The sequence below is a fragment of the Poeciliopsis prolifica genome, unplaced genomic scaffold, assembly GCF_027474105.1.
Source record: "Poeciliopsis prolifica strain line A6 unplaced genomic scaffold, Auburn_PproV2 SCAFFOLD033, whole genome shotgun sequence".
Lineage (NCBI taxonomy): Eukaryota > Metazoa > Chordata > Actinopteri > Cyprinodontiformes > Poeciliidae > Poeciliopsis > Poeciliopsis prolifica.
This window is the reverse complement of record NW_026562408.1, coordinates 5,873,224-5,889,728: the sequence shown is the minus strand read 5'-3', so window position 1 is coordinate 5,889,728 and position 16,505 is coordinate 5,873,224. Positions and strand designations below refer to the sequence as shown.

At 36.5% G+C, this 16,505-nt stretch overlaps 1 protein-coding gene, 1 non-coding gene and 1 pseudogene across 2 annotated transcripts; all 3 read right to left on the bottom strand.

Annotated features, from left to right (window-relative positions):
- Positions 1-2,474: 2,474 nt before the first annotated feature.
- trnar-acg (transfer RNA arginine (anticodon ACG)) lies at positions 2,475-2,547 on the bottom strand. The gene has a single exon. It is a non-coding gene; the product is annotated as a tRNA-Arg (tRNA).
- A 1,269-nt stretch (positions 2,548-3,816) lies between these two features.
- On the bottom strand, positions 3,817-10,203 carry LOC129373506 (UDP-glucuronosyltransferase 1-2-like; annotated as a pseudogene).
- Positions 10,204-11,061: 858 nt separating this feature from the next.
- Positions 11,062-14,550, bottom strand: LOC129373505 (UDP-glucuronosyltransferase 2C1-like). Its single transcript, XM_055051467.1, has 4 exons — positions 14,493-14,550; positions 13,998-14,278; positions 13,188-13,904; positions 11,062-12,190 (listed from the first exon to the last, which is right to left on the bottom strand). The coding sequence occupies exons 1-4, from the start codon at positions 14,494-14,496 to the stop codon at positions 11,606-11,608; spliced, it is 1,587 nt and encodes a 528-aa protein (XP_054907442.1). The 5' UTR covers positions 14,497-14,550; the 3' UTR covers positions 11,062-11,605.
- Between the last annotated feature and the right edge of the window lie 1,955 nt (positions 14,551-16,505).

The window sequence follows — 16,505 nt, the reverse complement described above, 5'->3', positions numbered from 1 at the left end:
CATTAGCTTTATTACGTAAAAGACATGACATACCTACAGTTACACAGAATTGTCGAGACACTTTAGTTCCACTCCCAATCACACCATAAACATGTAACCATGATACAGAAATGTCACGGACGAATTAAAATTGCTTTGTATGTGGAGAGAGGGTCCATTATGTCATCCTGTTTTATAGGAACAGAAAGCAAAACGACCAAGTAAATCAGAAACATGGAATTCTGGCCATGGTATGTTGTTTTGTATTGTTTATTTTTGTTTATTCATTTTTTACTACCACAAGGTACAAGTGTGCAGTATGCATTGTGGGCCCCCAGTTCTCAGAGAGATTGCAATCCGTCTCCCAGAATCCGATCCAAAGATTTCATACATTATTTTTCTCCAAGTGCAATCCAAGACAACTACACTGATTGTTCTTCAACTCTAAATTAAAACCAGCCAACCATAGCGGCAAATCAAAAATTTATGGCGCTTGAGGGGATTCTCTGCTGAGACAAGAGCAAAGTCCCATCCAGATTTACTTTGTGATTGATGAAGTGTGACTGAAAAGGATTTCCAAATGACCTCAAATGCACAACTTGTGTAAATCGAAGACACGGGATTAATTTAATGTGGTTTAATGTGTTTGGGCAAAAGAGATCAAGAAACACACTCCATCATCCTTGATGCAAATAAACTAGAAATATACATAAAAGACCATAATAAAAATTATTTATAATTCTGCTTAAATCAATTGATAAAAGATTTCTAATTACCTTTTAATTTCCTAAAAACTTACGAATAACGTACAAGAGCCTTTGAAAATATAGTACTGTTCCTACTAGTGCTAAAAAACATGGAAAACAAAAAAAAAATGTGCAATGTTATAATTTATCCAGGTATATAATTTTTTCCCAAATAAAACAAAGTTTAATGGATTGAATTTCACTGAAGAAGATTGGCCAAAGGTTTATAGAACCAGTGGTTCCTATGCAGTCATTGTAGTCACCCCAAGAGAGAGCAGCGAAAGCCTTCAGCTATTTTGAAAAGTAGATTTTCTGAAGAATTTTACTTTTCAATTGGCCAGTATGGGAACTGAACCCAGGACCGTTTCATTATTAGCACAAAGTTCTAAACAGCTGAGCTAAATCAAATCAAAATCAAATCAAATTTGATTTGTATAGCACATTTCAGCAAGGCATTTCAAAGTTCTTTACATCATAAACACAAAAACACAAAGTCATGCATCATGGAATAAACAATACATTGTTACATATTACATTTCAAATACAATTCTAAACAGGTTTTTAGTTGAGATATATAGGAAGTCAGGGTTTCTGCTGTTTTACAGTTTTCTGGAAGTTTGTTCCAAATTTTTGGTGCATAGATGCTGAAAGCTGCTTCTCTCTTGGTTCTGGTTCTGTGGATGCAAAGCAGACCAGAACCAGAAGACCTGAGAGGTCTGGAAGGTTGATACAACAACAGCAGATCTTTGATGTATTGTGGTGCTAAATCGTTCAGTGATTTGCAAACTAACAACAGTATTTTAAAATCTATTCTTTGAGCTACAGGGAGCCAGTGGAGGGACTTTAAAACTGGTGTTATGTCTCTATCTTCCTGGTTTTAGTGAGAACGCGAGCAGCAGCGTTCTGGATCAGCTGCAGCTGTTTGATTGATTTGTTGCACAGCCTTGTGAAGACACTGTTACAATAATCAATGCGACTAAAGATAAACGCATGGATGAGTTTCTCTAGATCTGGCTGAGACGTTAGTCCTCTAATCCTGGAGATGTTCTTCAGGTGATAGAAGGCCGACTTTGTAACTGTCTTTATGTGACTCGCAAGGTTCAAGTCAGAGTCCATCACTACTCCCAGATTTCGGGCCTGATCGCCAGTTTTTAGTTGTAATAACTGAAGCTGTGCATTGACTTTAGATCGTTCCTCTTTAGGTCCAAAAATAATGACTTCAGTTTTGTTTTGAGCTAACAGGCCATACATAATGGTGATATTTCATTGATTTAAGAAAAACTTACAATTTCACCACAATAAGGGTTTAATTTAAAGTCTTCTGCTATTTTGAAGAGTAGATTTTCTGAAAGACTTCAGGTTTCAACTGTTCAGTATGGGAATTGAACCCATGACTTTTCCGTTATTAGCACCACTAACCAGCTGAGCTATCCTGCTATACATACAAGCTGAGCTGAAGTAAAAGCAGAGTGGTGCAGCTGAAGCGTGCTTGGCCCATAACCCAGAGGTCGATGGCTCAAAACCATCCTCTGCTTTGGCAAATTTTTCACAATACATTCAAAGTGTCTAATTGACCTGCCCTCTCACTCCTCCTTCTCCTGTCTCTGTGCTCTTTTGTCAAGAAGCAAAACAGTATTTTCCAAAGTTTTTGTCCTGAGCTGCATCAGAAAATGTTTCAAAGTGAATCCTACATACATCTTCTTGTCAGAAGAATTTGCGGCTGATATGGACAACAGAAGAAAAGTTACTCGAGCTAGCCAGGAGTCGAACCTAGACTCTTCTGATCCGTAGTCAGACGCGTTATCCATTGCGCCACTAGCCCATCCCGCTGCAAAGAGTTCTTTGTCATCGTCCCTGACCACGACTGACTGGTCACAGTGTGTGGCAAAATAATTGTACTGATCAACACATATGCCCTGTGAGAGGGATGAACTCACTAACTTCATTTTTTATTTAGAAGTGTTGATTTTTTTTCCCAGCCTTTTCTTATTTTGAAGAGTTGATTGTCTGAAACATTTTATATTTTAACTGGCCAGAACCAGGATTGAACACATGACCTTAATGTTATTAGTACCATGCTCTTACCACCTAAGCTAACATTCCTTACACAATGATGTGTTTTTATTGATATAAGTAAAATTTACATGATCTTGACAAACATGGTCAATCAACATGCATAATGGTTTAATTTAAAGCCTTCTGCTATTTTCTGAAAGGCTTCAGATTCCTACTGTTCAGTATGGGAGTGGAACTCATGACCTGAGGTTATTAGCGCCACGCTCCAACCAGCTGAGCTAACCGCCATTTTCATCAATTTAAGAAAAACTCACGTGATCTTACCACGTTGAAAGTACTCATATTCAAAATCCGTATGCGTAATGGTTTGCTTTAAAGTTACTACATATGTAGAGTGGATCTCATCGTGTGTTTGAGAGCAAAAATTGTCTGGGAAAATTTCCCATTACTCGACGATGTTGTTTTCCAACTGTGAACAGACAGCAACATCTGCCTGCACAAAATCTATAGAGCAGGCTTTATTGTGCAGATGAATAAAAACCATTTGTGCCTCTGGCAAGTATTTGTTCATAGACAGAAGGGAATGTGATCTATGTCTGTAGAGAGAATGATATCATGCCTTGGAGAAGCCCTTTGGGAACTTCAAGTCTGATGGTGTTTGTGTGAAGCTCCTCTTTAGTACATAATCCAGAATTTTAATTTCAGGAGATAATTAAAGTTACAAATTTTCATATGGTAAGGTTACAAAAAAGGGATGTGTCTTCATCAGAACATACACATTAGAGGTGAAGTAATAAAGTTCGGCTTTGGTAATTAGTCATTAGCAAAACATTAGGTTGATTAGAAGACTCAATGCATGTCAAAATAAACTGGGTATACCCTTCTGGACAGAGTAAAGACCTCTAAAAGACTTCTAAAAAGCTTCATTGACACAATTGGTCCAAGAAGGTGTTTTAGTTTCACAAGAAGAGATTGTCTGACAAAGGTATACTTTTAGTGTGTAGATAATAAATGCATGTAACAGCTATTAAATCTAATCTGAAAAAGATCAAACCATACACTCTTGATTCTACCATTGCATGATTTATTGAAAAAAGATGAACTGCAAACTAAAAATGTTTGAGTAAATCCAAGTACATCCCATGATCCCTGTAAACAGAATATGTATAAAATTATCATTTAAAAGTATATTTTTTTGTTTCCATTATTATAATATGACGTTAGCATAAATGTTGGTAAACTTAAAACAGTCACATGTTCAAACTTTCTGAAATGAATACAATTTGAAATGTTCCATCTTAATTTTATTTCATAATATGACAAAGTTAAAGCATTTATAACTTTGTCATATTGTTGTCTGATTTCAGCCAGTTGATGATTAAACAAAAGGCAGTGGATTATTGTAAAAAAAAAACCCTAAAAGACTAGTAAAGTACTCTCAAGGTTGTAGCTTTAATGTAATAAAATATGACAAAGTTAAACAGCCATGAATGCTATGAAGAGGTTGGTCATATGTTTTTTTGTTTATTTTCCCCCCATTTAACTATCATTTCTTGTTTGGTGATTATATCCCTTTAACATTCACACAGTAAGTGAGGGCAGTTTTCATTCAGAGCTCTCAAGGAAAAAGCTTTCAACACAAACATGATCTCATTAGACTACTATGACAGAAAATATTTTCCAAGTCATCTGAAACAAGGCAGAGACAGGAACAGAGCCAGAGCCGAGAACAGGCTGAGTGAAGCAGATTAGGATTGTGTGCTTCCTCTTACATTTACTCTGATTTGTTCTGTGTAAACTTCGGCTAATCCTGCTGCAGATGTTAAAGTCTTTTGGTTATTTGGACAGCTTTTCTTCAAACGACAATATATGATGTTGTATTAGGAGAATGATATGTAAATTATTCACCAAAAGCAGGAGAGATGTTAACATTTTAAACTGACCTCCATCTAACATCAAAGCCACAATCAGAATCTGAAATGTGTAGCTTGCAATACTATTTAGTCACCATTACTCCTGTGCTCCTAATTGAAATCCAATGCAACCAACTTTTTTCTGAAATTTCCTAATAAGTAAAAAGACAACAGAATAATTAATTTTAAGTAAACACACTAAGCTGTTAAATAAAAGCCACAAAGATTTGCTAAAGAACAATAATAAACAAGTTGTGCACACAAATCAAGTCAATTTTCTGATTTCAATCACAGAAATGTATACAAGTACTCTACTACACAGCAAGATGGAAAGGAAAAGTAACCAAAATAATTATACATACCCTTTAAAGCAGGCTTTAGTAATTTAGAACTTGTTTTCTATTTTTTGAAACCTAGAGATTGAGAGACAGCTTTTAGCCAAGAAATTCAAACCACTTTGTGTTAAAAGTATTGTTGACTAGTTGACAACTATCAGAAATGTATAGATAGCAACTCAGAATTAAATTCCCCTGAATTGTCTAGTGGCGTTTTCACATCAGTCAAACTTTCAAATAAATCATAAAAGTACAACAAGGCAAACCCATTTTAAATTATTTTTTACATGTGCAAAAGTTTGGTCAAGACTTTCTGTCAGGTACCGTGTATGCGCCAGACAACATCAGCAAAAGAAGAATTCCCTGTCGGGGTTCCTGCTATCTGTTTATCAGTTGGAATCAAGCATCCAACAATTACAAGTAATGAGGATCAGTGACAAGCAGAATATTATCAATAGTTTATTCCTGGTAAACCAGTGAGATCATAATTTCTTGATATATGTTGTTATATTTAGAAAATGTTCTTTGTATTGGCACTGGGTGGCATTGTGAAAGAAATTATGCATTTGTCCAAATAAAGCAATTTTAGACTATTTCTATATGTATAAGCAAGGTTGACTTAAATTAATTCTGTTTTGTTTTTGTCCTTTTCTTTGTACAGCAAAGAAATTTAGCAATGGCAAAAATAGAAAATAGGGGCAAAGTCACTGTTGTCACCAAGAAAATTAGAACATCTAAGCAATGATATGAGTACCAAGGCATCTTGTAAGCCTCTGTGCGGAGGTGAGGAGCTCCTTTGTGGCGCATCACATACTCTACCCAGAAAGTAGCCTGATCCATGGGTGGCATTGGCTGATCTCTGTGTAAGCTGGAAAGTCTTTGCATGTTTTCCCGGTAGCTGATTTTATGGAGCAGTTCTTTAATAGTCTTCTCAAATGTGTTACCATTTACATCAGCTAGTTGAATAATCTTTGCTGCTCCTCTTTCCTGCAAACGTAGAAGGTTGTCATATTGGTCAAAGAACAAGGGTATGCCAAGCACAGGGACTCCATAGTAAATGGCTTCCTGGACTCCATTTGTTCCTCCATGAGCGACGAAGACTTTGATCTGCGGGTGGCCGAGGAGGTCTTTTTGTGGCATCCAGTCCACTATTAGAGTGTTGTTGCCCAACGTAGAGGGACGCTCCCCTTTGTGCCTCCAAATCACCTGATAATAAAAGGCACAAACAATGTAAATGTTCAGTGAAGGCCAAAATTTGCACAATACAAGTATGGCATGGCTAATGTTATAATCTTCATGGCAAATATACAGAAATAAAAAATCATTAATATTGTATCCATCCATCCATTTTCTTACACGCTTGTCCCCAGTGGGGTCGGGAGGGCTGCTGGTTAATATTGTTTGGATGAAACTTAAATCAATATCATTCCATTCGGTTTAAAACAGCAAAGTAATTTCAAATATCTTTGTCTTTTTACAACACAGGAAGGGAGCACCATGTGCATGATGCCACTTAATGTTGTCTGGGTTTGCAATGTCTAGTTGTTGTACATATGACATTTTAGGATAACAAAGACGTTTTTTAAATAAACTAAAACAAATGCAAATGTGACTGTAAAAAAGATAGTATGAGTATTTTGCTATGAATATCTTCTATGCAGACAACAGTGGGGAGATCTCAGAATAAATAGATAAGGAGGATAATGAGTTCATCACGGTTATTATTTGTGAGCATAAAGTTGGTCTTGTAAGACTGAGCTTTCTTTTAGAGTAGTTTTTACTGTAAGTATTTTCTGATGGAACAAAATGTCAACTGATAGCTATTGATCCTCTTCAATCTGTAACTGCTGTTGGGATAAAACATTTTATCTATGTCAAAGACAAACTCCAATGCCACTGTGGTCTTAGTGTGCATCAGGATTTTAAATTTCTCCTCACTAGCCACTTGTAAATTATTAGTTGTAAGTGACATTTTATGGCTGAACTGTACTGTATGTTGCAGAGGGAAATCTACATGTAAATGGAGATATAGAGTCAAATAAAAGTGTCCTCAGTAGAAAACAGAAGGAGCTGGCAGCTACATAACTTCCAGGATTAGACTTGTAAAGGATTAGATCTTCAGAAGTATAACATAGATGGGAGTCTGGAAAATAGAGAGAAGGCCACTGCATAATTTTTAAAACATGCAAGTTAGTTTTTAAACCAGTTTTGGTGACACAGTTGTTGGATAGGGCATTCTAACAATTGCCTGTGCAAAACAGTGCAGTAATTCTTATCAGAACTGGAAAAAAATCTAAGTTGATACAGAAGGAATATAGAATTTGTATTTTTTTGGCAAAATGGTCATTCATTATCGTGCTGAATTACATCAGAAAGCTTTTGAATTATTGGATAGGAGCTAATTTGCCTGATCTCCAAAGCAATGCTCTCATAGCGTTTCTCCTGATTTCCTTCTCCTCACTGCTATAATTCTCTGTATGAAACTTCACACTCAAACTTGATTAGAAGAATTTATTATTAAGTATCTGGTGTCTGTTTTGTGGACATTTTCCATGACCTGATCCTAAAACAATTCAAAACCTAAATATGAAAAATGCATTTTTTTTTACCTTTTGGGGCATCTTGGCAAAAACACTGGCAATTTCATCCGCAACCTCTTTGGGTAAAGCATCGACCAAAGTTCCCAGAGTCATGATGATGACTCCATGCTCCCCAGCACTCTGAACAAACTCCTCCAGGTCAGCTGGTAGAGGCTGTGCAGGTTTACACTGGAATCCTCCAATGTAGACAACATTTGGCATTGTTGGCCGAGGAAAATCAAACACGAAATCTGACCTAAACAACCAAATGTCAGCACCTTGAAGCAGTGAGACAATGTCACATCCACCCTCAATGTATTTATTGCACAAATTAGCATATATAGGTCCCACAAGAAACTTTTCCTGCACCTGTATTATACTATAAAAAAAAAGATTTTTCACTCTGTGGATAAAATCCATTTTGTCAGTTAAGCCAGATCCAGGCACTGGGATGTAAGAGAGGGGTGAAGGTGCCAAAATAAAGTGACCTTCTCCACTGGTAATCCAGCGAACATTAAGGACTAAAGGCAGGTTAAGATATTTAGCTAACACAGGACCTGGACCCATGGCTGGATCAGCAAGAACCAAATCATATTGGGAATCTTTTAGGTTTTTGACCAAAGTTGGATTCTGAAGAAGCTGAATTGTAGCATCACGCCACAGCAAATGGGCTTGAGTAATCATAGAAAGGAAATCCTTGGTGAGCTTCAAGAAAGTCAAAAGTGAAGCCCCTTCTCGCTGTGCCTAAAGAAAATTGTGAAACAGAAAAAAAGTCGTTAAAAGCATGACTTCATGAAACATGTTTAAGAACAAAAAGTCTAGATTTGCCAATTCAAATGCAAGGTTCATGTGAAATAAATATAGTGATGATAAGATTAATGGTGCTGAATGTTTCTCCATAAATTCTGTATGCTGATTGATGTGTAATGATGTGGTTATTTTTAGATTTCAGTTTGTCATATTTATACTTTTGCTTACATTTGTTCTTTGTTGGCTGCAAAACAAATTTTGCCGTGGAAAAAGTTTATCTTGACTTTGATAATTAAAAAAAACTAGATGGAAAGTTGTCAGAAAGGTCCAAAAATCTTATTGCAAGATTATAAACAGCAGACATGTCTGTTTCGTGTTGGAATTGTAAACGTGACAACAGTCTCTAGTATTTTTAACATGTCTAAGCTAAGGAGTAAAACTAAAATAATATTTCTCTTTAAAAGAAAACATCTTGTTCTGGAACAAACTCTCTTGGTCTTATGGAATATTTTGTCATAGTCAGATGAAACCTAACTTGGGCTTTCGGTCAAAAGTTAGGTTTCCAAAAGAAAGATCGACACAAACATACTGTGCATAATTAAAACAACATAAACAACATATAGTGAAAAGATGGTGTCTACATCATGGTCTGTGGGCACATTTTTCTTCAGATGGTTCTAGATTTATCTGAAGGTGGATAGATTCAGATTTGGAGAACATTTGCAAATACTGTCAAGTTGGCTTGGCAAATACTCCAAAGTCAAGACAGGATATTCTGGCAGACTTTCACCAACATATGTTGAAACTGGACCAAAAGGCGATTCAACATATCAGTAATAGTGGGATATTTGATTTTTCTCTTATTTCAACATATGTTTGCTTTGCAGTTAAAAGGCACAAGATGCATTTCATGGTGAAACCAAAAAGCTCTGAAATGATTGACAAAGCTTTCATTTCTTTATGTTACAATACTTTAGCGTTGTATTTCCAAAACCAGGTCCTCAAGGCACATTGCCCTGCATGTTTTATACGTTTCCCTGATTTAAGACCCCTGATTCAGATGACTGCAATTCAACAAAAGCTTATTAATCAACCATCAATTGAAATCATGTGTGGTAGAAGCAGGGGAACAACTAAATCATGCAGGGCAGTGTGCTTGGAGGAACAGGGTTGGGCAGGACAGGCTTTTACATGCAGTATACACATAAACACGTACCCTCATATGCTCCTGCAGATATATGTCAAAAAGTTCTCTAAACCTTCATTCATTTCAACTGTGATGGATGTGTACAGGGGGGATTTTTCTGGGATATACCAGCTGGTGGACCCCCTAATCACACTGATGTTGTGTCCTCTGGAATGAAGTTCTTCCAGTAGTATTTTCATATTAATCCAGTGGCTGCCATCCACAGGGAACACCAATATCTTTCCCCCATCACAGTGTGATGTCCACAGGATTAGGTTCAAGGACAGTATGATTATACCGGAGAAACAAGTCAGAGCCATGGACCCTACAATGTCACAAACAGAAGTAAATGTATTTCATTAGTATAGATTCAAATCAAGTCTGGACAAAAGATTACAGCTAAAGTTCATTTAAAATGACTAGAACATCAAAAGTTATAGTACCCTCAGTTTCCAATTTCAGATGATTTCTTAATTTAAATCAAATCAAAATCAAATTAAATTTTATTTGTATAGCACATTTCAGCAGCAAGGCATTTCAAAGTGCTTTTTTACTTACCTAATGTTGGTAAAGACTACGATCGTCCTAAGTTTCCACACAGACAGCTTGTTCAAGGTAAATCAGTAGATATTTGAGATCAAACTCCAGCAACAGAGACGATCTGTTCTTTCGCTAGTAAATAGGGCACATGCAGTAAGAACAGTGGTTTCATCATTGTGAAACAATGACCTCTTTCACAAGCGTATTAGAGTGGGTTATGTAAGATCAAGCTTCAGAAGCAAAAGTGCACAGGCATGCCTGAAGAAAGAAACAATTTTTTCATAGTTGAAATAATTGTTTCAACTATGAAACAATTATAATTGAATTGTTTCATTCAACTATAACTGAATGAAATTATAGTTTAACCATAAAGTATGTTTTTTTAACCATACTTTAAAAGTGTGATTAATTATTGATTATATTGAATATACTGGAGATTTTATGCATGTTTGAGAAATCCTTGGTTTTTCATTGACTGCCATTTTGTTGTACCAAATGCTTGCTCATACACAGCATTGTCTATTTACCCAAATCTCCACTTTTAGTGATGCAGTTTGCTGTTGCACTTTCTCTCCACATTCTGCACTTCCTCTGAACAGCTCCTCCAAACTAGGGGCAGCAACAGTTATCAAACATCAGGTGGAGCTATGCATCTGCTGAGATTATCATACAAACTACTCTTTAGTCCATCGCTCCTAAGATTGGTTGTAAATGGCATCCCGGAGGAGCGTTGTTTTGATGACGTTTTGAAGAAGGAGTGTTAGAAAGTGGAGCTTCTTAAAAAAATGGAGGCCAATTTCAAGGTGTCATTTTCATACCAACTAAAGGTAACATAGTTACTTGATTGTTCAGAAGATGTCGGTATGTGATTTGAAATGTATTCAATAAGAGAAACAAAATATAAGGCTTCATTAATGCTGAGCTGGTTTTCAGTGGATTAGCACTTTTACACTTTGTGATGTTATTGTCAAGATTAGGGAAGGCGGAGATAGGGAAGAGCCAAAATGCAAACAAAAATATTGCATAGTGAAAATTTATTTCAACTTAAAAACTTGACATGGACATGAGTGTTTACTCAACTAGCAGACATAAAAATGCACAAGAATCCTGCACCAGACAAAGGTAAGACTAAAACCTAAAAATTGTGAGACAGGTGAAGAGGACTCATCAGGTAACGAATTGTCTAAATTAACAGGGAGAATGCTGAACTGAGGGACGTAACAGGAGAAGCAGACTTGAGAGACTACAAAAATAAAAGCTGACAGGATATAAAACCTGATATCTAAAGGATAACAAATCCTGCTCAGCTAGAACATGGCAAGACTGATGCAAAGGGAAAATGATGATCAAGGCTAGAATAGAAGAAAAACAAGACTAGAATAACAATGAATAAAGACATGACCAGGCGTGAGAACCAGGTAAGAGAGTAACTGAATCAAAACTAATCTAATTTAAGTAAAATATGACAATCTAAACACGAACGGAAAATAACCTAGAGAAACAAATATGACACAGGAACAACTGTGAACCCAAACCCACAGACAAATAAGTTTAATGCAAATCAGCTTTGTTTATATTTTCTGTTCTTTTTTTTTTGGCAAAATAGAAATCTAAAAAAAGCAAAAACAGAGAAGAACACCACAGCTCCAGAAGTCACTAAAAAGAGTAGTACATCTAAGCAATGATATGAGTACCAAGGCATCTTGTAAGCCTCTGTGCGGAGGTGAGGAGCTCCTTTGTGGCGCATCACATACTCTATCCAGAAAGTGGCCTTATCCATGGGTGGCATTGGCTGATCTTGGTGTAAACGTGATAGTCTTTGCATATTTTCCTTGTAGCTGTGTTTATGAAGTACTTCCTTAACAGCTCTCTCAAAGCTGTGACCATTAACTTCATGGAGCTGAATAATCTTTGCTGCTCCTCTTTTCTCTAGACGTAGGAGGTTGTCATACTGGTCAAAGAACAAGGGTATGCCAAGCACAGGGACTCCAAAGTAAATGGCTTCCTGGACTCCATTTGTACCTCCATGAGCTATGAAGACTTTTATTTGTGGGTGACCAAGTAGATCTTTCTGTGGCATCCAATCCATCATTAGAGTGTTGTTGCCCAGAGTAGAGGGGCGCTTTCCTCTTTGCTTCCAAATCACCTGAGTTAAAATGGACAAATCAAAAACATATCTATATATTTACCATTTGTATTTTAACTTGAAAATCAGTTGTCTTCTAAAAGCATCCCTTTGTGGTTCTTTGGCTGTGCTCATTGGTTTCTTCAGTTAAAATAACAGTGCTGATTGTTGTCATCTTAATGCAATTTTTTCTAAGACAAATTATTCCTTTCCTCAGTTTAATCAATAACCCTTTTGAGATCTTTTTTTGTTTGTTTGTTTGTTTGTTTTTAACCACATTCCTCCTTTACAAAACAAATTCTTACACCACATTTTAATCTGGCAGGTTCATTGGACTGTAAGAAATATGCCAGTTTTCTTCAGTGTGGTTATTGATTCAGCAGGCGGGGGTTCATGTCAGTGCATGTTCAGGAGCAGATCGTAAATTCCTTGGTGGGTCTCCTATTGCTTCAAAATCTGTCGGTTCAAAAAGATCTGAAGATCATGACAACTCCCTAAGGACATTTTCAGTTACCAAGTAGGAACTGAGCAGCCACAAAGGTATATTATAGTACTAACCATCTGCCTTACCTATGAATCATTACTATGACAAGGATGTTATCTACAATAGATGTTGCTGATCAGCAACATAGATCAGTAACCCTCTATTGGTTGAGGAGACTTTGTACCATAATAAATTAGCACTACTCCATTTGAACTATGAAGTTGCTCTTCAAGGTTTTCGTTTATAATCACTACATTAAAAATGGATCAAGAGGGAGAAACATTGTTGTGGTTTTCATTGTGCCATTTGGTCATCACGTCTTCTGTACGATGTGCCCCTGGACAACCCCAATGATGTATGGGTGTCTATAGATGTATACTATGGCAGTAAACAATAAAACCTCAACAATAATTCAGTCCACTCCATTTAGCATTTAGATCACAACTCAGACAATTCTGTCTTGTTCTTTCAGCTCATACCACTTTATGGTTATTTGATTACCAAATGAGAAGTATGAAAAAGAAAATGTTTTACCTTTTGGGGCATCTTGGCAAAAACACTGGCAATTTCATCCGCAACCTCTTCGGGTAAAGCATTGACCAAAGTTCCCAGAGTCATGATGATGACTCCATGCTCCCCAGCACTCTGAACAAACTCCTCCAGGTCAGCTGGTAGAGGCTGTGCAGGTTTACACTGGAATCCTCCAATGTAGACAACATTTGGCATTGTTGGCCGAGGAAAATCAAACACAAAATCTGACCTGAATAGCCAAATATCTGCATCTTGAAGCAGTGAGACAATGTCACATCCACCCTCAATGTATTTATCACACATGGAATCATAAATAGGTCCCACCACAAATTTCTGCTGGAACAATATGATACTATAGAAAAAAATGTTTTGGATTCTCTGGATGAAATCCATTTTGTCTGTTAGACCGGGTCCTGGGTTCACTGGAATATAAGAGAGTGGAGAGGGAGCCAGCACAAAATGACCTTCTCCACTAGTAATCCAGCGAACGTTGAGGACTAATGGCAGTTTAAGATATTTAGCTAACACAACACCTGGTGCTATTCCTGGATCAGTAAGAACCAGATCATACTTTGATTCTATTAAGCTTTTTATCAACTTTGGATTATCCAAGATTCTTGCTCCAGCATCACACCAAAGGGTGTGGCCCACAGAAACAAAGGACATAAATTTCTTTGTGAGCTTGAAGAACGTTATCAGTGAGGACCCTTCTTGGTGCACCTGAAATAAAAATGAATAAAACTTTGATAACTTTCTGTGCAGTTAGTGCAAAACCGCAAATTAAATCCAACACATACATTTCTAATCACTTACCTGCAGTTGGTATTGTATAAACTCAGCAAAGAAGTCCTTCACATCACTGTCCATTTCAACTGTGATGGATGTGTAGAGGGGGGATTTTTCTGGGATATACCAACTGGTGGACCCCCTAATCACACTGATGTTGTGACCCTTGGCATGAAGTTCTTCTAGCAGAATTTCCATATTAATCCAGTGGCTGCCATCAATAGGATACACCAAAATATTCCCTGCATTGCAGTGTGATATGAAGAAAATCTGAAACAGGCTGAAGACTACTGTGAATCCACCCGCTCCTAAAATGCATAAGAAACATTCCTCTGTGAGATTTCAGGAAATGTATAACCAGAAACTCAGATATTTACCAACTCATAACAAATTGAATACAAATTGAATAAGCGTAGCAATGTGTTATATTACGTCCTATTGAAAATGTATAATTTCACACCACAAAGACAAAGTGAATAAAACCTCTACCACAAGACAATGATCATACTGACATTTACTCACCCATATTGAAGTAAGTTAATATTAGCCTGACTTGCAAGCAGACTGACTGTCCATCTCCTGTAGGAGACCTTTGAGTACAAACATCAATAAAACAGATAAAACCCGTCACAAGGTAAATGAGTTACAAGTAGTACACGCACACACTACAAGCTTTAAATTCTTTGAAATCAAATGAATATACTGTATTTTATTAGTATTGGAATCCAAACCAAAATTTTGTTTTTTAATACTTAAAACTTTACAATGTGTTTCTGTGTTCGTAACTGGAAACAGTTGGGATTACAAGTGCAGAAACAAGGATGTTTGGATAGTAAACAATTATGATTAAAATTGGTTTTATAATTAAACATTGTGCATTATAAGTCTATAATTTTATCAAACAAATAGAAATAAGTGTCAAAAAGAGCACCTCTCATGTCTACACTTGCTAAAACAAATTCTCTCAATGGTTACAAATTAAGTACCCCGTTGAGTGTGTGTGCATTTGTGTGCGTGTGCATGCGTGTGTGAGTGCGTGTGCATGCGTGTACGTGTGTGTTTGGTTGGGTGTGGATGTGTGTGTGTACACATCCTCCAGTCCGTAATGTGTGCATTACGGACTAGAGGTGGTGGGGGCACATATGTCACAGAGGTGTTGACATTTTCTTGTCGGTGGAAATGATCATCTCAGCCTGTTGCAGCAGGATCCTGCTCACAGATGATGCCCTACAGAATAAATACACATCTCAAAGTGAAAATGATGAAGCCTCCCTCTCCTGTGCCAACTTCTTTCAGTATGTGATAGTTTATGTAGGAAATGTCAAGTTCTTCATTCTTCACTTGCATTAGGAAAAAGAATAACTGTGGTGCATACCTGCAAGCTTCATTGCATTTAATGTGGAGGAGGTAATCAAAATCACACTGAAGTAGAATATTTAATGAAAACAGGGAGAATAAGTTTAACAAAAAACTGAAAGTTACACTGCAGAAAACACAAGAGACATGATGGCAATGGGGCAAACAAGAGTATAAATGTCAAGCATGGTAATGTGAAGCATTAATTTTCTTTTTGGATCAAAAAAGTATTTCTGAATTTGAATTTGTGGAAAATTTGACAGGTTAGTGTAATCAAGTGAATGTGAAAGTGTGGAAAATACCCCAAGTGTTACACTGTGTCTTGTGGACTTTGATGGATTGTGATTGGCTGGTCTGCCTTTCAATCATGGTCGACAACCTATCAGAGCCTTAATGTGTTGGAATGTTCTAAAGTGTTTTTTTGTTGTAGTATTTTGTAGTAATTTTACCATAGTTCAACAACTTAGCAACTATATTATAAAAAAGTGTGATGTTTGCTGATTTTAGTTTTGTTGCATCAAGAGTTGTAAGCTGAGCAATAATAAAAGAACGCCACATCTTTGACCGGATGCCTGCAGTTTTTTCGGATACCAATCACCACGCACTTCAGTTCAGAAAGTCTTAAATTTGAGAGAGAGCCAGCAATCACAAAATAACATCAATATTAGGTAAACGGTACTTAAACTAAATACGATGAAACACCAAGTTGTAAAGAAGTACAAGGTCTAATGTGACAAAGCTACCCAAGAAATACAGTACTTTAGTAAAATTACTGAAATAAAACTGAAAATATTTTTCTTATATTTACTAAAATAAATGTTGTGTAATGTCAAAAAATAAAATTTGTATTTTTCATTTAAGCTGTCCTCTATTTCTTCATATTTCTTTCACTTTAAATTAAAGGATATTTACTGTTAAAATTGGAACCATTGAATATTTTGCAGACAAAACTCCTAAAAGTAACAGTTTCATTTTTTAAAGAAAACTGTTTATATTCATCTCTGAAATAATATCGACATGCCAAATATCAAAAACATCCATTATGTCACACATCTACTTAACTCCTACTGTGATCTTAAAGTGTTTCCAAGTGTGAGCTCATTTAGTGCCTTCAATTAACTACACTTTTGGGATTGATAGGCATACCTTTCAATATCTGGATTCTTGGTGGCTGTTTTA

What these genes read in the sequence shown, in the direction of transcription:
- LOC129373505 (XM_055051467.1), bottom strand. An exon ending in TTATACAATACCAACTGCAG is followed by an intron (nt 13,905 to 13,997) that starts GTAAGTGATTAG and finishes TTTTTATTTCAG; the next exon opens with GTGCACCAAGAAGGGTCCTC. An exon ending in TTGCCAAGATGCCCCAAAAG is followed by an intron (nt 12,191 to 13,187) that starts GTAAAACATTTT and finishes ATTTTAACTCAG; the next exon opens with GTGATTTGGAAGCAAAGAGG.